The sequence below is a fragment of the Ornithorhynchus anatinus genome, chromosome 2 (genome assembly GCF_004115215.2).
Source record: "Ornithorhynchus anatinus isolate Pmale09 chromosome 2, mOrnAna1.pri.v4, whole genome shotgun sequence".
NCBI classification, from domain to species: domain Eukaryota; kingdom Metazoa; phylum Chordata; class Mammalia; order Monotremata; family Ornithorhynchidae; genus Ornithorhynchus; species Ornithorhynchus anatinus.
Genome location: NC_041729.1, coordinates 25,176,364 through 25,197,154, shown reverse-complemented (window position 1 = coordinate 25,197,154; position 20,791 = coordinate 25,176,364). Strand labels below are relative to the sequence as shown.

At 49.8% G+C, this 20,791-nt stretch overlaps 1 protein-coding gene across 1 annotated transcript in view; it reads left to right on the top strand.

The window, feature by feature from the left end:
* Positions 1 to 20,791, top strand: part of LOC100079295 (GRB2 related adaptor protein) — a 104,785-nt gene that overhangs the window by 26,406 nt on the left and 57,588 nt on the right. The window contains exon 3 of the mRNA XM_029058338.2: positions 6,525 to 6,647. Within this exon, the coding sequence (XP_028914171.1) occupies positions 6,525 to 6,647 (123 nt within the window). The remainder of the gene's footprint in view (positions 1 to 6,524; positions 6,648 to 20,791) is intronic.

Below are 20,791 nucleotides of genomic sequence, written 5' to 3'. Positions count from 1 at the left end.
TGTGGCCCGTCAACAGGAAGACGACCGTCTTCTATTTAAGACCTCCTTACTCTGCAAAGGACCTAAGCACCATAGGCTCCAGAATATCTGTAATTTGTTTATTCATATCTGTAGTTTATCATTTATATTAATTGTATGCCTTCCCATCTAGACTGTAAACTCATTGTGAGCAGGGAATGTGTCTGTTCTATTGTTACTTGTACTGTCCCACGAGCTTAGTAGAGTGCTCTGCACCAGTAAAGCTCTCAGTAAATATGACTGACTGACTGATGACAGAATCGTCCAGCGGGTGGAACCTCAGTCAATCACTAGTACTGACTCGGTGTTTACTGTTGCTGGACACTGTACTAAACGCTTGGGAGAGTACACTTTAACAGCATTAGTAGACATGTTTCTTCCCACAGAGCTTGTCTAGAAATCTTAAGAGCTTTCTGGCATTGTCCCTGTCTGGGACCGGGCACTATTTTGTAACTGGAAGGGGCAAAGGCTGACTGAGGGCAGGTGGGGGGAGAGAAGTCTGTGGCAGTGGTTGTGGGGGTGAAGACTTAATTATGGTACGTGTTAAACGGCTTATTATGTGCACTGTTCTAAGCGCTACAGAGATACAAGTTATCAGGTTGGACACAGTCCCTGAACCACATGGGCTCACACTCTTAATCCCCATTTTACAGATGAGGGGGGATGGCCCAGAGAGTGAAGTGGCTTGCCCTAGGTACAAAAATCGTGTGGCAGACCAGATAGGTTGCAGGCGATGGGCCACGGGCTGAACCACCGGCCGGTCCAGTCCTGGCCACGTATCCTGGGAGAGAGCCAGACAATCAATCCATCAGTGGTATTTACTGAGCGCTTACTGGGTGCAGAGCATTCTACTAAGCGCTTTGGGGAGGGTAACAAATATAAGAGAGTTGTAGACACATTCCAGCCCACCACTAGATTACAGAAGAAGAGGGGACAGACATTAATATAAATAAATTATTGGCAACGTGGTGAATAAAGGGAACACAGGATGACGAGAAAGGAAGTGAAGGCTTAATCAGGGAAGACCTCTTGAAGGAGATGTGCCTTCAGTAAGGCTTTAAAGATAGAGAGAGTAATTGTCTGTTATGAAGAGAGAGGGGCATTTCGGTCCAGAGGCAGAGGGGATGAAAGTTTGGTGGTGAGATAGATGAGCTCGAGGTACAGTGAGTAAGGTTGGCAGTAGACAAGACAAGACCTTAATCCCCTAGACTGGCAAGAATAGGTGACCTAAAAGACCAGTGCTCACAAACTGCCAGAAGCTCAGTCCCGGCTGGGCCAAAGTCAGTTGCCGTGTCCTGTCTTTGTGGTTTTTCCTTCATGACTTCTCCCAGAACATTAGATTATACCATTTCACTGGATGAGTAAAGACTTCAATCAGTCAATAAATTGTATTTATTGAGTGCTTTACTATGCACAGAGCACTATATTAAGCATTTGGGGGATACATTATAATAGAATTAACAGACACATTCCTGTCCATAACGAGCTCAGAGTCTACAGAGTCCCCTCTCTCTCCATCCCTTCCACAGAAGCAGTGTGGCTCAGTGGAAAAGAGCACGGGCCTTGGAGTCAGAGGTCATGAGTTCGAATCCCAGCTCTGCCACTTGTCAGCTGTGTGACTGGTGGGCCAGTCACTTCACTTCTCTGTGCCTCAGTTACCTCATCTGCAACATGGGGGTTAAGACTGTGAGCCCCACGTGGGACAACCTGATTCCCCTGTGTCTACCCCAGCGCTTAGAACAGTGCTCTGCACATAGTAAGTGCTTAACAAATACCAACATTATCATTATTAACTGTTTTTTCCTTATTCCTGTTAACTAGAGAGAAGCAGCATGGCCCAGTGGATAGAGCAGGGATCTGGGAAGCAGAAGGACCTGTGTTCTAATCCCGGCTCCGCCACCTGTTTGCTATCTAACCTTGGGCAAGTCAGTTCACTTTTCTGTGGTTCATTTCCCTCTTCTGTAAAATGGGAAATGACTGTGAACCCCATGTGAGACAGGGACTGTGTCCAACCCAGTGCTTAGAGCACTGCCTGGCACATAGTAAGCCCTCAACAATTACCACAATTATTATTATTATTCAAATTCAGGCCTCTACCCCCTGGACACCGGCCTTCCCAACCTCTCCTCCCTCTTAACTTGTGCGTATTCTTGGTCAGTCTTGCCGCTCTCCTTCCCTCAGCCTTGGCGCCCAGCTGGAATGGTGCGCATTTCAGGAGGTGGAGCACGCAGCAGCCAGCTTGAAATCACACCCGGTTTCAGGGCCACGACCTGAAAAATCAGCACCCTTTCCCATGCTCTAAAAATAACTTCAGGGGAAATTCAGCCAAGCTCATGACTCAAAAATAGACTCTGAAACTCAATGACTTTGGAGGGAGCAGATTGCGAAGGAGGATGAGACTACTCCAGTCCAGCAGACCAAATTGCCCTGACAAGAGACCTCTGGGCAGAGTTTTCAGGGGAGGGGACTTCTAGAAAATGGCAGACAGAGAATGCAAATCATGCAGTGCATGACCAATCTGAAGTTTAAAAGTGTGTCCCTTTCATTTTACTCCAATTTACATCGATTATGCTTATTTTATTTGAGCCAAGGTGGCCTAAATTTATTTTATAATCTCATGTCATGCTATGCAAACTCACTATGCCTTTCTGGTGCTTCCAACACTCTCGTTTTCTTATGTGACACCAAACCCATGTCTTAGAAATAATAATAATAATAGCAACAATAAGTGTTAGTATAATAATAATAGAATTCGAGAAGTGCTTACTACATATACTTAAGCTTTAGGGTAGAGACAAGGTAATCGTATTGGACGCAATACCTGTTCCATATGGGGCTCACAGTTTAAGTGGGAGGAAGAATAAGTGTTTGATCCCCATTTCACAGATGAGGAAAGTGAGGCACAGATAAATCAAGGGACTTTGGCACACCAGGCAAATATCAGAGTTGGAATGAGAACCCAGGTCCTCTAACTGCCAGGTCTGTGCTCTTTCCCTTTGGTTCAAGCTGTTTCTCAAATAGAGTCCAGTCATGTTGTTGTTTAAATAGTTTTAGTGTCCAGGCCAGAAATGGAGCAGAGGACAAAAAATACAGAGCGGGGAGCAAGGGGAATTTGAGACCCTGCTCTGTCTCGCGGTCTAGACTGTAAGCTCGCTGTGGCCAGGGAACAGGTCTGACAACTCCGTTAAATTGTACTCTCCCACCTGCTTAGTACGGTGCTCTGCCCGTTGTAAGCGGCTCAATAATACCGTTGATGAGGAGGAGGATGAAGTTGAAGGGTGGGGTGGGTTACCCTGGAGCAACGGGGAAAAATAGTCGCTATGGCAGCTGGTGTCTTTATTTTCATTCTCTACAATTGGGAGGTGCAAGAGAGATGTTAGAGAAAACCTCTGGGGTAATAATAATAATGTTGGTATTTGTTAAGCGCTTACTATGTGCACAGCATTGTTCTAAGCGCTGGGGTAGACCCAGGGGAATCAGGTTGTCCCACGTGGGGCTCCCAGTCTTTCATCCCCATTTTTACAGATGAGGTAACTGAGGCACAGAGAAGTGAAGTGAGCCCACGTCACACAGCTGACAAGTGGCAGAGCCGAGATGCGAAACCCACGACCTCTGACTCCAAAGCCCATGCTCTTTCCACTGAGCCATGCAAGCTCTTTTGGTTCTTTTGAGGGCATGCAATTTTACTTTAAAGTCTACTACTTGCCCCCTGGGACTGATGCCACCTTAAAAGAAGCAGTGTGGCCTTATGGTTAGTGCATGGGCCTGGGATTAAGAAGTACCTGGGTTTTTAATCCGGCTTCCGCCACTCGTGCTGCCTGTGGTGACCACGGGCAAGCCACTTCACTTCTCTGGGCTCGGTTCCCTCATCGGTAAAATGGGGGGCCAAGACCGTGAGCGCACGTGGGACAGGGACTGTGTCCAACCTGATTAGCTTGTATCTACCCCAGCGCTTATACAGTGTCTGGCACATAGAAGTGCTTAACAAATACCATAAAAAAAGGGACATTGAAAATGGGTGGGTTGGAAAGGTGGGTGCTCGGTAGTTGGCTGGGAAGCTCCTCTATGCTTCGGCAACATTCCCCTGCCTCTGGGACAGCAGCTCGGGGAAGACCTGCTGACATCTTCAATACGGCAAAACTTAAAGTTCATTTCTTACCTCGTAAACCATTTCTCTTCTACTTGTCCACCCTCGGCCACCGTCATCACTAGTTGTCTTCAGCATCTCAATAAATGCTGCTGTGGCCAATCCGACTGCTGGGCTTCCAGAGGTCCAGTGCCTTGGGTGAGGATGCCTCTGTGTTAGTGCTGACTCTTTGTCTTCCATTTTCCTGCCCTCTGCCTTGCAGGGGGTTTTTTCTTTTCTTTTTTTAAATTGCCTTTCTTAACCCTTAGGATCAGGCACGGCACTAGCAGCAAAATAGATTCAAGTGATCAATTGGGCACTAACCAACATCCCACATGGGGCTCATAGACTGAATCTCCATTTTACGGATGTGGTAACTGAGGCCCAGAAGAAGTGAAGTGACTTGCCCGAGGTCTCATAGCAGAAAAGTGGTGGAACCGGAAACTAGGCCCATGCTCTTTTCCATTAGGTCACGCTCCTGCTGCATGTTACGTCTTTATAAATCTCATTATTAATGATTGTTTCCCAAGAGGATCACAGTGTAGAAAATCACATCATTGATCTCCTCTCAGGGGGAGTTACGCATTACAGTGGATTAAATCGTAAACAGCAAAATGTCACATCTGATGCCACTGGTAGAATGAGAGACGTGAAGTGGATGGACAAATGGGGCACAGCTGTAATGGTTTCCAGGGAATCTCTAGCTAGCACCTAGGATCGGAGGGTGAAAATGTCAATCCCTCTACACTCGTTCCCGTGTAATAAATTGTTAGGTCTAGCTACGATGACTCTTAACTAGTAATAATTCTGGTATTTGTTAAGCCACTTACTATGTTTCAGGCATCCTGCGTGGATATAAGCAAATCAGGTTGAACAGAGTCCTGCCCGACACGGGGCTCTAGTCTTTAATCCCATTATACAGATGAGGTAATTGAGGCAGAGAGAAGTTAAGTGACTTTCCCAAGGTCCCACAGTAGATAAGTGGCAGAGCCGGGATTAGAACCCAGGTCCTTCTGACTTCCAGGCCCATGCTCTAGCCACTAGGCCACACCGTTTGAGAGGGGACCTCCGGCCTTGGCCTCCTCTGAGTGAGCAGCTGCCGGCTGGCGTGGGTCCCCGCCGTGAGGGCGGCCAGCCTCGGCCTCCCCATTTCACTGGCCTTTGGGAGCTGCCCTCTAAGGTGGAGGAATACTACGTAGGTGCTCCCCACTGACCAGGAGGGGCTGGTTTTATCGTTCCTCGCTGGATCCCTCAGGGCTCTGAAGGAGCTATCCTAGAATGCTTGGCTGAACAGTGGAGGGATTCGAAGCCACTGGATTGTATCAATCGTGTCTGGCCAATCCCCATCGCTCTCCATTCGCCTTTAAACCCAGGGCAACCATCTGAACCCCAATAACTACCTAGACGTTAAGCTCGTCGTGCGCAGGGGACGTGTCTACCAATTCTATGATATCGTACTCTCCCTATCTTAGTACAGAGCTCTGCACCCAGCGAGCGCTCAGTAATAACGTTGGTATTTGTTAAGCGCTTACTCTGTGCAGAGCACTGTTCTAAGCGCTGGGGTAGGTACAGGTAATCAGGTTGTACGGGAGGCTCACAGTCTTCATCCCCATTTTCCAGATGAGGTAACTGAGGCCCAGAGAAGTGAAGTGACTCGCCCGCAGTCACACAGCTGACAAGCGGCCGAGACGGGATCCGAACCCATGACCTCTGACTCCCAAGCCCGGGCTCCTTCCACTGAGTCACGCTGCTTCTCTGCTCGTTAAATGTGACTGATCGATTGAACTCCACCGAGCTGCCCTCCACCCTTCAGTGCAGTCATTCTAGCCTCCCCAGAGTTGGGCTAGTCCAGAGGCCACTAGTTCATTCATTCGATAGTATTTATTGACGCTTACTATGTGCAGAGCACTGTACTAAGCGCACTAGTGGAAAGAAGACAGGGCCAGGGGGCCCTGAGGAGCCTCCTCGGCGTTTGAACTGGGTAGGGGGTGGTTCTGTGAGGGGCCCAAAAATAAACGGCCAGAACCACCTTCCAGTCACCAGCTGCCCCCTGTCCGAATGAAAAAAGTCTAATCAAGTGTTGTAGTGGATAGGACTCAGCCCTGGAAGTCAGAAGAACCTGGGTTCTAATCCCGGCCCTGCCACTTGTCTGCTTTGTGACTTTGAGCAAGTCACTTAACTTCTCTGTGCCTCAGTTACCTCATCTGTATGATGGGGATTAAGACTGGAGTCCCATGTGGGACAAAGACCTTGTCCAACTTGATTTGTTTGTCTCCATCTCAGTGCTTAGTGCACTGCCTGACACATAGTGTTTACCAAATACTACAATTATTATTATGATGATTACTCACTTGGACTTTGTTTGCTCCTCCCTGGGCAGGTGGTATGCAGGAAGAATTTCCAGGCAGCTGGCTGAAGAGGTCCTGCTGAAGCGAAATCACCTGGGAGCCTTCTTGATCCGAGAAAGCGAGAGCTCTCCAGGGGAATTCTCCGTCTCCGTGAAGTAAGCCATGATGCCCGTTCCTCGTTCCCGTGTCTCGGAAGTCATTTGTCTGACTCTAGGCCTGTCCAGCCGGAGTCGTCGTTCATTAGAGCACGGGCTTGGTGTTTAGAGGTCTGGGTTCTAATCCTGACTCCACCACTCGTCAGCTGTGTGACCTTGGGCAGGCCACTTAACTTCTCTGTGCCTCAGTTACCTCATCTGTAAAATGGGGATGAAGACCGAGAGCCCCACGTGGGACATCCTGATGACTTTGTATCTACCTCAGCGTTTAGAACAGTGCTTGGCACATAGTAAGAGCTAAACAAATACCAACTTACTATTAGAGAGTGAGAGAACGGTCACAGCACTATATTTGTCCGTGGCTTTTTCGATTGCTTTCTAGAGAATGGCTAAAATAACATCACTGAGTGGCAAATTGATCTGGGTAGATGGAAGGGGATCAATTCACCTTGAAGGGATGAACGATGGTGGAATTTCTTAGGTCTCTGCAGGCTGGGGCGACACACCTGGAGTCGGAACCGGTTGGGGCTTGGATTGTGGGCAGGGAACGTGTCTGTTATATTGTATTCTCTCAAGCACTCAGTCCAGTGTTCTGCACACAGTAGAAGCTCAAAAGATACAACTGACTGACTGGGAAGCGGGGCGGATGTCACAGGCATCCCCATCCCCGGATCTTCCTCTGGGTCGGGGACTCCTGATAGGTGAGAGAGCATTGCCTCAGGGTGGAGGGAGCCAGGGAGGCAGGACGGAAATTCCGATCTAGGAGGAGAGGCTCAAGGTCTCCTCCCTGCCCCATTCCTGGAATGGAGCCCTGGTGCGGACCCCCGAGCTGGGGCCGCCCGGAGCTGGAGATGGCAAAGAGGGGTCTTTCAGCACCAAGCCCCGGAGACCACTATACTTGGGCCTGGGCTCTGACGGGGGGTAGGGCTGATCCCGGAGGTCGCCGCGGACTACCCGGCAGGGCCGCTCTGCCCAGCGGTTGCTTGCCATACGGCCAACGGGTCCCGAACCCCTTCCCGGGCTGGCTGGCGGGAAGGGAAGACGGGCCTTCAGAACAGGCTTCCCCAAGGCCAAGGAGGCCATTCTGCCAGCTCCCGTGGATGTTATTCTGGCCCCTTGGAGGCCAGGTTGTTTAGCTTTGGTGATCAGAATTAGGATTACGCCATTTATGAAGTGTTTACTCTGTGTTTGGCACTGAGCAGATACTGGATTATGAGATCAGGAGGTGCTAAGAGGTAGGGTAAACAGGAACCCTAAAGGCCGCTGCAAACTATCAGGCAGGTGTCCGGTGCAGTTTTGAGGTTGATCTGTGTGAGGCAAACCAGTGCTGCTTTGGGATTCCCATCCACCCGTATCTCGGTGCGGACAGAAGCCGCCTTGTTTACCATCTGGTGAAAGGGGATCTGTAATCGTCTTTGGTTGTATGGTTTTCCAGATTGTCCGAAATCTGTTTGTCTCTGACCTCGCGAATCGGGGCTCTTGGCCGTGAGGGTGGGAGCCCGAGGCCCGTCTCCTAATGGGTTCAGGAGCCCGTTCGGTTGACAGCCGTCGCCTGAAGGTGCCAGGGACTTCTGGACTCCTCCCTCGGGCACGTGGCTCCGGGGACCCGGGGCCTGGAAAGCTGAGGCACAGCCTGACGGGCAGGGAGGCGGACGTGCTTGCGGTTCTGCTTCCTGGGCGGGCTCCGGGGTGTGAACGTGCTTAGCTTTCTCCAAAACTTTAAACCGCATCTCCATGTGCTTTCCGCACAAAAGCTGATTCGACGGGCTGGCCTGGATTTGCCTTTACACTAGGGGCAAAAGATGGGTATTTCCACTAGAAAAATACTCTCAGAAAATCTATTGTCTCCAAGCCAACTTGTCCAAAGACTACCAGCGAAACCCAGGCAGCTCTCAGGTCATGGTCATCTGGTGCCGCCCTCTAAGAGACAATAGGAATCTAGTTTCCGCCAAACTAGACACTTCCCCTTCAAAGCCCTACGAGAGCTCAACCTCTCAGGAGGCCTTCCCAGACTGAGCCCCTTTCCTCTGCCTCCTCCCTCCCCATCGCCCCGACTCCCCCGCCTCTGCCCTCTCCCGCCCACGGTCTTGTATATATTATATATAATATATATATATATTATATATGTACATATTTATTATTCTATTATTTTATTAATGTGTGTATTAATCTATAATTCTATTTTTATTGATCCACTGATGTCTGTCTATTGTTTGTCGTCTCCCCTTCTAGACTGCTTTCCGTTGTTGGTGGGATTATCTCTATCGTTGCCGAATTCTACCTTCCATGCGCTAGGACAGGGCTCTAAACACAGTAAGCGCTCATAAATACGCTGATGGATTGAATGAATGAAGAAACAGAGACTATTAAAGGACCCTGGATTCTCTTTTTATGGATTTGTTCAGCTATATATGTGGCAGGCACGTACTATGTGCTGGGGTTGATACAACCTGATGGGGTAGGACACGGTCATGTCCCACTTGGGGTAGAGGTTATTCATTTTAGAGATGAGAGGACTGAGGTACAGAGAATAAAGTGACTTGTCCAGGTCACGACGAGCAGACAAGTGGGGAGCGGGATTAGAACCAGGTGCTTCTGACTGCGAGGCCGTGCCCCGTCCACTAGGCATGCAGCTTCTCCAAGGCCAGGGAGGATTTCTGTGGTTTTAGAGGAGGCAATCTGCTCACTTGAAAGAACATTGTTGGGCTTCAGCCACCGCCATCTAATCGCCGTCAGACTGGGCAGGGATGTGGAGGACTCAAACAGCTGGTGTTATTCAGTGCGGAGATCTCCCGGTAGGTCCGGCTGCACGGGTTTGCTCACGCTCAGGAGGCAGCTGGATCACCACAGGCATAAGGCGCAGAGAGGAAGCTCTTTGCCTTGGCTCCGGCAAAAAGACAAGTCCCTGCAGTGCAGAGACTAGACTGTAAGCTTGTCGTGGGCAGGGAACAGAACTACCATTCTGTAGAGAAGCAGCGTGGCTCGGAGGCAAGAGTCATGGTTCGATCCCGCTCGGCCATTTGTCAGCTGGTGACTGTGGGCAAGTCACTTCACTTCTCTGGCCCAGTTACCTCATCTGGAAAAAGGATGTAGACTGTGAGCCTCACGTGGGACAACCTGATTACCATGTTTTAGAACAGTCTGCACATAATAAGCGTTAACAAATACCAACATACTATTATTATCATATTGTGCTCCCGAGAGCAAGTAAGTACTCAATAGCACAGAAGAATGTTGCCTAGTGGATAGAGCACGCCAGGGGATCGAAGGATGGGTGCTGATATGGCTCCGCCACTTGTCTATTGTGTGATCTTAAGCAAGTCACTTCTCTGTGCCTCAGTTACCTCCTCTGTAAAACGGGGATTAAGACTGAGAGCCCCCGTGGGACAACCTGATTGCCTTGCATCTACCCCAGCCCTTAGAACAGTGCTTGGCACAAAATAAGTGCTTAACAAATACCATCGTTATTACGAGAAGCAGGGTGGCTCAGTGGAAAGAGCCCGGGCTGGGGAGTCAGAGGTCATAGGTTCGAATCCCGGCTCTGCCTCTTGTCAGCTGTGTGACTGTGGGCAAGTCACTTCACTTCTCTGCACCTCAGTTACCTCATCTGTAAAATGGGGGTGAAGACCGTGAGCCTCACGTGGGACAACGTGATTACCCTGTATCTACCCCAGCACTTAGAACAGTGCTCTGCACACTCCGACTCTGCCACTCGTCAACTGTGTGACTGTGGGCAAGTCACTCACTTCTCTGTGCCTCAGTTCCCTCATCTGTAAAATGGGATTAACTGTGAGTTCTCAAGTGGGACGACCTGATTATCCTATATCTACCCCAGCGCTTAGAACAGTGCTCTGCACTTAATAAGCTCTTAACAAATACCAACATTATTATAGTAAGCGCTTAACAAGTACCAACATTATTAGTGAGTGCCCATTTTAAATGGTGCACACACTGCTAGGCAGTTGGGAAATACAGAATAAAGACATGACATGTTCCCTGCCCACAAGGAGTTCACACTTTACTGGGATTTAGCTCTCTGTTTTGAGGGAACACTGGCTTCCTCCTCAAAATGTCCCCAAGATGGGGGGAGGAAGGAAAATGAAATTTTCCCCATTTATAAAATGGGGGGGAAAATGAAGTCCCAAAGGAAGAGTCACTTGCCCCAGGATAAACAGCAAGATGGGGCAATTCTCTTTACGCTGGGCTCACATTCTGCTAGCCCACACTGCTCCTAGCTTGCCTGAATCCAGCAGAGGACAGTGAATGACTGGGGAGATTAGGGCCTCATGTTCAACTCTTCACCTCAAGAGAGAAGCAGCATTTCCTAATGGATAGAGCACGGGCCTGAGAGTCAGACAGACTTGGATTCTAATCCTGCCTCCGCCACCTGTCGGCACTGTGACCTTGGGCAAATCACTTAACTTAACTGGACCTCAGTTACCTCATCTGCAAAGTGGGGATGAAGACTGTGAGCACCATGTGGGACAGGTTTGTGTCCAATCTGATTACCTTGTATCTATGTGCCGGGCACGTACTAAGCACTTAACAAATGCCATAAAAAGAGTAATCTCCAACATTACACAACCTCCAAGTAGGTCCTGGCCTGGCAGGAAGGTCCACCCAACTCCATCCATAATAATTTGGTTGACCACCTCTTTGGACCACGGGCATGAACGTCAGGTAACATCTTATGCTGAAACCCAGAAGGGCGAAAACACGGAGAGGAATCCTGAGGCTCGAGTCAAATCCAGCGTGGCTCAGTGGAAAGAGTCCGGGCTTGGGAGTCAGAGTTCATGGGTTCAAATCCCGGCTCTGCCACGTGTCAGCTGTGTGAATGTGGGCAAGTCACTTAACTTCTCTGTGCCTCAGTTCCCTCATCTGTAAAATGGGGATTAACTGTGAGCCTCACGTGGGACAACCTGATTACCCTGTATCTACCCCAGCGCTTAGAACAGTGCTCTGCACATAGTAAGCACTTAACAAATACCAACATTATTATTATCCAAAGGATTGAGGGGGCTGCTCCTTGGAAAGGCCTAGAAACTTCCAAAAAAGAGTCAACACAAAGGGCATGAAACTCTTTTTTTCCCAGAGGCCCCGTTAGCTTTCTGGACCAGAGGACAATGAGGCCCAGGAGTTCCAGACTGGTCTCCAATTGGGTGTTCCTGTGTCACTGCTGGCATCGTTTCGGGTGGGCATGGTGTCCCAGGCAGCACTTTCTGGACTAATGGGTGACCCTCCATAACATGGTTAATAATAATAATTGTGGTATTTGTTAAGTGCTTACTATGTGCCAGTCACTGTACTAAGCACAGGGGTAGATATAAGCAAATCGGGTTGGATACAGTCCTGTCCACGTGGGGCTGCACAGTCTTAATCCCCATTTTACAGATAAGGTAACTGAGGCACAGAGAAGTGAAGTGGCTTACCCAACAGAGACTCCAACGGAGTGACGGAGAGAGGAGGGAGTGTTCCGGCTCAACATCAATTCAGTTGTGTCCCAATGAAGGCATTCTCCAGGACTGACCTTTTAGTGGCCCAGCCCTGCAAACAGCCACTCTCCACTCACCCGGGCAAGTAATGGTGGATACCTTGGGATGGTATAGAAAGCCGCTACCCTGGCTGAGTTGACCCATTTTCACTTCACTTAACAATAATAATAATAAATAATGATGGTATTTGTAAGCGCTACGAGTTTGCCAAGCACTCTTCTAAGCGCTGGGGTCGATCCAAGGTAATCAGGTGGTCCCACGTGGGCTCGCAGTCTTAATCCCCATTTTACAGGTGTAACTGAGGCCCAGAGAAGTTAAGTGACTTGCCCCAAGTCACACGGCTGATGTGGTGGAGCTGGGATTAGAACCCACGACCTCTGACTCCCAAACCCGTGCTCTTTCCACTGAGCCATGCTGCTTCGTGCTGCTTCACTTCCTCGTCTTGTATTTTCTGCTCCCGAAGGAGAGCAGTGTCTCGGCATGCTCAACCAGAAACCCAACCTCCACTCTGCTCTTGGATTTCCAAGTGAGCTCAGAGCTTGTCTTTTATCCTCTCTCTGCATCTGCAAAGCCCTGCTGCCCCTGACATCACCAGGGTCTTCGGATAATTAACCGGGGCGATGACGGCACAGCATTTCAAGTGAAGAGGTGAAAGGCACTCAGTCACACAAAAGATTTATGTGCCTCTCTGCCCTGTAACCTAGGTATGTCTGAAATGACACAACTCATAACTCAATCCCCATGCCTAGTGAAAGAGTCCACACCTGGGAGTCAGAGGACCTGGGTGCTAATCCCAACTCCTCCGTTTACCTGCTGGGTGACCTGGGGCAACTCCCAGAACTTTTCCGTATGTCAATTTCCTCATCTGTAAAGAATCGTGACCTAAGCCCGGGAGTCAGAGGGATCTGGGTTCTGATCCCGGCTCCGCCGCCTGTCTGCCGCGAAACTTTGGGCGAGTCATTTAACTTCTCTATGCCGTGGTCACCTCATCTGTAAAATTGGAATTGAGGCCGTGAGCCCCATGCGGGACAGGGACTGGGTCCAACCTGATTAACCTGGGCTTACAGCAGTGCTCGACACCTAGTAAACGCTTAACAAATGCCATCATCATCATGAATAAAGTGAAGATTCAATATCTGTTGTCCCTCCTACTTAGACTGTGGCTCCCATGTGATACAGGGACTGAGTCCATTATCTTGTGCCTACCCAAGCACTCAGTAAGGTGTTTGTACACTGTAAACGTTTTACAAGTACGGCAGTTTTATTTACCCACCTCTATCCAGCGCTTCGAACAGTATTTGGCACATAGTAAGCGCTTAACAAATACCATCATCATCATCGTATTCTTCCAAACACTTAGAACAGTGCTCTGCATACTGTAAGAGCTCAATAAATACAGCCCCACTGGGGAAGTAGCAAAATCTCATCAGACGATATAAAAAACAGAAAGACGTTCAGGCATTTGAGAAGCGGCTTCCTGTTTCTTATTGTACGGCTAATGATAGCCACCAGAGGAAGAGAGCACAGAGCTTCTTTCTGTGTTACGAGCAGAGACTAAAAACAAACCCTGTTTGTGCCCTGGATGATCTAGGTCTTTATCATTCTATTATTCAGACGGACAACAATACAGCACTCTGTGGCTACAAAAGGCCAGCGTCTGAATAGCTCTTCTCCGCCACTGTGGCAGATAGCGTCGTTCCCGGCGTTCGTCAGAACGGGCACTGAGGTCCGGAGAGGATGGACGACCCCGAGTCCCTCAGCCTGTCGGCGAAGGACCGAGCTGGGCAGAGAAGTGGCAGGCCCTCTGTTTCCAGTTTGCCACCTAGTCCTCTGAGCTCCTCCTGTCTCTGTTTTCAGTCCCTGAACCTTGTGAGAGGCAAGGCAGAGACGTCCACTCCAGAGGAAACAGCAGCACTCTTCCCTCTGGCCACCTTCACGTTTCCAGATAGCCAATCCCACCCCTTGCCCAGAAGCCCTGACTGTGTTTTGGGGTTTTTTTCATTTTTTTATCGGTATTTGTTAAATGCTTTCTATGTGCCAGGCACTGTTCTAAGCCCTGCAGTAGATACAAGTTAATTAGGTTGGACACAGTCCATGTCAATCCGTCAGTCAGTCAATCGTATTTATTGAGCGCTTACTGTGTGCAGAGCTCTCGAGAGAGTGCAATATAACAATAAACAGAGGCGTTCTGCCCACAACTAGCTTACGATCTAGAAGGGGGAGACAGACCTTCACATAAATAAATATATTACAGATATGAGCGTGAGCGCTATGGAGTTGGGAGGAGGGATGAATAAAGGGAGCACAGGGGGCTCACATTCTTCAACCCTATTTCACAGACGAGGTAACCGAGGTACAGAGAAGTGAAAGACTTGCCCAAAGTCACCCAGCTGACAGGTGGTGAAGCAGAATTAGAACCCAGGTCTCTTGACTCCCAAGCCCGTGCTCCATCCAATAGGCCATACTGCAACCTGAAGGGCTTTAACTTGACAGAGGAGGGGCGAGTCCAGGAAAAGCTGGGAGCGTGACGGGCTGTGCTTAAGGAGGGTAGAGGGAGTGAGAAGAAGGCTTGTTTGGTGCTGAAAAAGTTTAGCTGAATACATGGGTTCAAGTGAGGCCCGGTTCCTCTAGACCGTAAGCTCATGTGAGCAGGGAATGTGCCTGTTATATTCTTCTACTGTACTCTCCCAAGCGTTTAGTACGGTGCCGTGCGCACAGTAAGCACTCAATAAATACGATTGACTGACGGACTGAAGACTGGGGGCCGAGGTGCTGTCTCCTCCTCTAGTCCACCAGTCGCCTTCCCCAAGAGCTGACCGGGGCCAGGTTGGGAGTAACCGGTCAGTTCCGACATCTCCAGGAAACGCCGGTGAAACCCTGCTGACATTTCCTGCAGGGCCCTTCTAGAACCCTCCATCTTCAGGGATCCCCAACCTGCCCTATTGGGCCCCAGGTTTGAGAATTCCAGAGAGTTTGAGCACTTTCTCTAGGGCAGCTCTAAAAATCTCACTCAACACTAGCAGAGCCCCACCACGGCATCATGCGCCTGGCTGTGTTTCGTCCGCAAATGCTCCTCTCACCATGGAGACATCATCTAAATGATAACGCACCATGTAAGAGCAGGGTGGCTTAGTGGATAGAGCACGGGCCTGGGAGTCAGAAGGACCCGGGTCCTAATCCCGGCTCCGCCACACGTCTCTGTATGACCTTGGGTAAGTAAACTTAACTTCTCTGGGCCTCAGTTACCTTCACCTGTAGAATGGGGATCGAAAGTGTGAGCCTCATGTGGGACAGGGACCGTGTCCAACCTGACTGACTTGTATGACAGGGACCGTGTCCAATCTGATTGACTTGTATCTACCCCAGGGCTTAGAACAGTGCTTGGCACATAGAGAGCGCTTAACAAGTACCTTGCAGGGACTGTAAGCTACCAGCTGCGACCCAGGGAAGAGACCCAAGAAAGTCTGTTCTTTGAAGTCATCAATCCGATGCGTGACAACAATCGAAAGGGCTGGGCAGCATCAAGAAGGGAATCGGTCTGTTTGCATCGCAAACCACGGAATGCCCACTCCAGAAGTGAGAAGCTGCATGACCTACTGGATAGAGCATGGGCCTGGAAGTCAGAAGGATCTGGATTCTAATCCCGGCTCTGACACCTGCCTGCCATGTGACCTTAGGCAAGTCACTTTGCTGCTTCGGCCCTCAGTTATCTCATCTGTAAAATGGGTATAAGACTTATGAGCCCTGTGTGGGACAGGGACCGTGTCCACTGATTGGCTTGCCTCTACCTCAGCACCTAATGTAGTGCCTGGCATATAGTAAGTGCTTAACCAATTCCATAAAAAAAAATTAAACGAAAAAAGAGAGTGCTGCATGTAGGTCTGGTAGGAACCAAAAAAGAAACCAGGGAGATCAATTGGATGCAGCAGCTTTGGGAAACACTCTAAAATTGACTCATTAGAAAGACCAAGGCAGAGAGGGGACAAGTCTGAAGCCTATGAAATCACCAAAGAGGGTGGACGAGGAGAGAGACTGGACTTACAGGTCACCAAATTCACAACTCTGGGGGAAATGGGGACCCTTAATTGATATTTGAAGGGGGTAGGTTCTAAACAAAGGGAAACACTTCTTTACTCCAGTGGGTAAGGAAAGTCGTAGAGAAGCAGCGTGGCTCAGTGGAAAGAGCCCCGGCTTGGGAGTCAGAGTCATGGGTTCGAATCCTGACTCTGGCCACTTGTCAGCTGTGTGACTGTGGCAAGTCACTTCACTTCTCTGGGCCTCAGTTACCTCATCTGTCAAATGGGGATTAAGACTGTGAACCTCACGTGGGACAACCTGATTACCCTATATCTGCCCCAGCGCTTAGAACAGTGCCCTGCACATAGTAAGCGCTTAACAAATACCAACATTATTATTATTACAAGTGGAGAACACCAGCAGGTTCAAGGGGGGTTGGGGACAAACTACGTGGATGAGCTATCCGTAGTGGTTGCGCTGGTTTATGAAACGGATGGGGGCATGGCAGTTTCTGCTGCCGATGAGATCTTAGAGCGCTTCTGTTCCCTTTGCCACAGACGGCCCCCCTTCTCCTCAACGGCCATCTCACAGATGGGGCCACGAGGCACAGGAGGACCGGCCAAGAGAGAGGCTCGCCGTGAAGGGTCACTACTATTGCAAAAAACTCAAAAATGGCATCTTTCCTGAGGCTCTTTGAAGTCTTAGCTAAAGTTCTGGTTCCTTGTTCCTGGCCCCCTCTCAGAGCCTCAACAGAAAAGGGATTCAAAGCGTGGGTTTTGTTACCACATTTCCCCTTTTGTTTTGGGATAGTATTTCGGCCTTCGGCTTTGACCTTGTTTTCCTTCTGGGCTGATCTGGTCAGGTGACCTAGGAAAAAAACCTGGTTTCCTCAATAGGTTGTAAGCCCCAGCTTCCCACGGGGGTGGGGGTGGGTGAAGGGAAGTGAAGGTGCCAGAAGAGAAAAGGGGGCAGACTCACATACTAGTTGCTCTAGTGAATATTTCAATGCAAAACCTAGGCTATTCACGCAATTTCTGGGCAATATTGTAGAGTCATCTTCCTGTTCAGATTGAGAACTTCACCTAAAGATACAGTTGCTCAAAACAACAATAACTTCCTGCCCCGAAGCTCTGTGTGATGTGGTGTTTGAGACAGATAAGCTGTAGCTTTGTTCCCCCCCACCCAGAGGTGGCTGCCTGTCTGAGTTCGATTTCAGACTTCCCAGGCCCGAAGATTCAAGATGGAAAGATGGGCGTTGAACCCCTCCACTCTTTCTCCACCCAAACCCCCAATGCCCGGCCTCATTTTCCCCCATCTAAAGCTTAAAGGAATTGGGAATCAGATTCTGAGCACGAATAGTGATAATTAATAATAATAATTTGTTAAGCGCTTACTATGTGCCAGGGACTGTACTAAAGCGAATCAGGTTGGACCCAATCCCTGTCCCCCATGGGGTTCACAGTCTCAATCCCCATTTTACGGGCGAGGGAACTGAGGCACGGAGAAGTGACTTGCCGAAGGCCACGGAGCAGACAAGTAGGTGGGCCGATCCTGAAATGAGCCCCTCACCCGGGCGTGAGGATAAACAGTGTCATTAGCCTTTTTCCATTAGGATGGTGTATTATAATAGCAGCACTTTTCTTGGCTGGGAACTGGGAACTGGTGGAGAGAGCAGAGTGAAAGAGAGGAACAGGCATGACCCTGCATCTGGAAGCCCAACTGAGCAAGTGCAGAGCCAGGCGGTGTCTGCTCGGGAGCACGCACACTGTGTGGTTGCCTCTCCCACCCGGCCTAGCCCCCGAAGGCTCTCATAGGAAGGGGTTGCCCCGTTTATACCCCAAATTCCTCCATTATCTGACACCTTGCAACTGGCAGAAATAGCAACGGCAGAAGCAGGAGCTACCTTTCTCAAAGCCCCACCGAAAAGCTTGGCCAGGGAAAAATCCCTTTTTACTCCACCTCCCTTCCCTCCGTCGCCCTTCCCGCTGCAGGGCCGGATCTCAGGGGCTTTGCCATCGATCATCCGAAGAGGATGTTGCCGATACTGTCATTTCCCCTGCCAGACTTCCGAGCGTCAGCACTTGGATCGTTACGGGGACCAAATGCTCCAGACACCCAGGCCTCTCTGCTCATTCTTTTTTTTTTTAAGGCTATTTTTGTTTTTTTGTTGCTGTTTTTTTCACAGGTGTTTGTCGAGTACTTACTATGTTCCAGCCACTGTACTAAGCACTGGGATAGATACAAGCTAATCGGGTTGGACATAGTCCAAGTCCCACATGCGGCTCACAGTCTAAATCCCCACTTTACAGATACGGCCACTGAAGCAAAGACAAGTTAAGTGACTTGCTCAAGGTCACACAGCAGACAGGTGACAGAGCTGGGATTAGAAGCCATGTCCTCTGACTCCCAGACCACTAGGCCACGCTGCTTCCCCAACGGCCCAGTCTTCCGCCTGGATGGATATTCTTTTCCTGGCCCTGACTGCCACTGGGCTTTTTGTTGATGAGGGCGAAGGCTTAGCAACTGAAGGCCTCTCTGTCCCCTGAGGACACGGGTCTGGGTGCTGCTCCCCAAGGGAGGATAAAGAGGGGAAAGCAGAAGTGAAAAGAGCAGTGGCTTGTGAAGTGGAATTTTTGAAGAGTTCCATGTTTGAGCCAGATCGAGACCCGGTCGTGGGAGGTATTCTCAGTAACGCATGGTCACCCTTCGTCCGCCCCCGGCCCGGAACCAAGCACCACGCGGCCCCCAAGCGTGGGCAAGGATCGGTCTTCCCATTTTTCCCTGCTCCAGGCTTGGGCGGCTCCAACTGGATCAGGGGTTGGGAGTCTCTCAATCCCACCAGTTACTCAGGGATAGAGGCGGGAGGATCCCACAGGGAAACTGGGAGAGCTTCCAGGGGCTTGGGGACCTGAGCTGCCCCATCCACCCACAAGAGGCTTCCCTCATCATCATCATCCAATCAATGCTATTTATTGAGCGCTTGCTGTGTGCAGAACACTGAACTAAGCCCTTGGGAGAGTACGATCCAACAGATTTATAGACACATTCCCTGCCCACTGTAAGTTTATAGTCTAGAGGGGAAGAAAGGTCATCATTTCCAACTTATTTTTTATTACTACTTTTCATAGTATTTAGTATTATATTTTTATTTATTTTATTTTTCCATCTTCATCATTTCAAACTTCTCTCCTTTCACTCTGGTTATGTTCCTCCATTTCTTTTTACCGACCCCAGTTCCTCGTTGGGAATCTTGTAGGAGATGATGACGACAACAAATAATCCAGAAAAGCAATTCAATTTGGCCCTTCCTCCGAGGAGGAGCAACCGCGAGAAAAATCCCAGGTCCCCTAAGAAAGTCACTCTTCCCACTGGGGTCACTGAGCACCAGGTGCTGTCGAGTACCGAAGAAACAACAAGATAAAACTAGTGGTTTATTCTGCTCCTCACTCACCATTCCTCCCAGGCCTGTCTCTCAGGCTGCCCGGGCCCCTGAAATACTCAGCTAGAAGACACACGGGAAGGGACAAGAAGGATGAGCTGAAAATGTCTGAGGAAAGTGCCAAAAACTGCAGCTGCCTCCCTCACACAGATCCCTCCGTTCTCTCCCCTCGGCTCTCAGGAGGCAGCCCAGGGGAAATGGGGAAGCCTCTTCCTGCCTCTGAAATGAAGGGGTGAGGGGTAGGGGAGAAGATGGATGCCCTTTCTTCAGCTGATCTGTGCGTCCGGCAGGTCCTCAATAGGGTCTGTATGACTAAGGCCCCTCCTTTGCCCGCCCCCATCCATCTGCCACAGCTGTGGGAATTTTCCGGTTGCCCAAAACACGTGCACGTGGTAGCAAAATCCCTCCCTGTACAAGGGCAGTTCTGAGGACCCTTATAAACTCTGACCGAGAATGCATTAGGCTCCAACACTAAGACCCAAAATGAGTGGAAAAAAATTCCTCAGCTCTTTTGAGGTACTTCACGGACCTTTAATACAGCAAAGAGTGGGGGAGAGGGTGTGGGGGGCCAGGCGAGGTGGCTGAAGGAAAGGTAAAAGACCTCTGAATCTGCCAGGCTGGTCCTTGGGGAAGGCAAGCTGGATTTACATCCCTCAGGATTCCAGTTTGGGAATGGCCACGGGTCCCTGGCTCCTTCTTTCCGGAGGCCCCCGTCGTCCAAAACTCGTGGATCTGCCCAGGGTTCAGGGCCAATTGTTGCAAGTCCCCCTTTGGGAAGCCAGGTGTGTGGCCTTTCCAGATCTCTACTCTGGCCTTGAAAAACAACCTCAGGAGGACCCCAGGTCTGAGTTGGAGTTACTAAAGCAGGAGTTTCCAAGTCACCGTGATTTCCGGAGAGAGAGGCAGGGCTGGGGACCAGGGAATTGGCATCCTCAAGGGAGGAAGGACTCAGTTGTCAGTGAAGTTCTTCCATCCCTCCTGCTGTCTACTCACGCGTCCCATGATCTCTCTGTCCGCAATAAGATGGGCAAATTACTGGTTTTCTGGTTCTAGCGCTGGGGAAAGCAGGGCCAGATGTTCTAGTCCCAGTCCTTTCCCTAGGCCTGTGTTGAGGTTTCTGGCATTCTAGGCTAAGGCCCCTCACCCATCTCGCTAGTCCTGCTCTGTGATAATAGAAATAATAATAATTATGACAT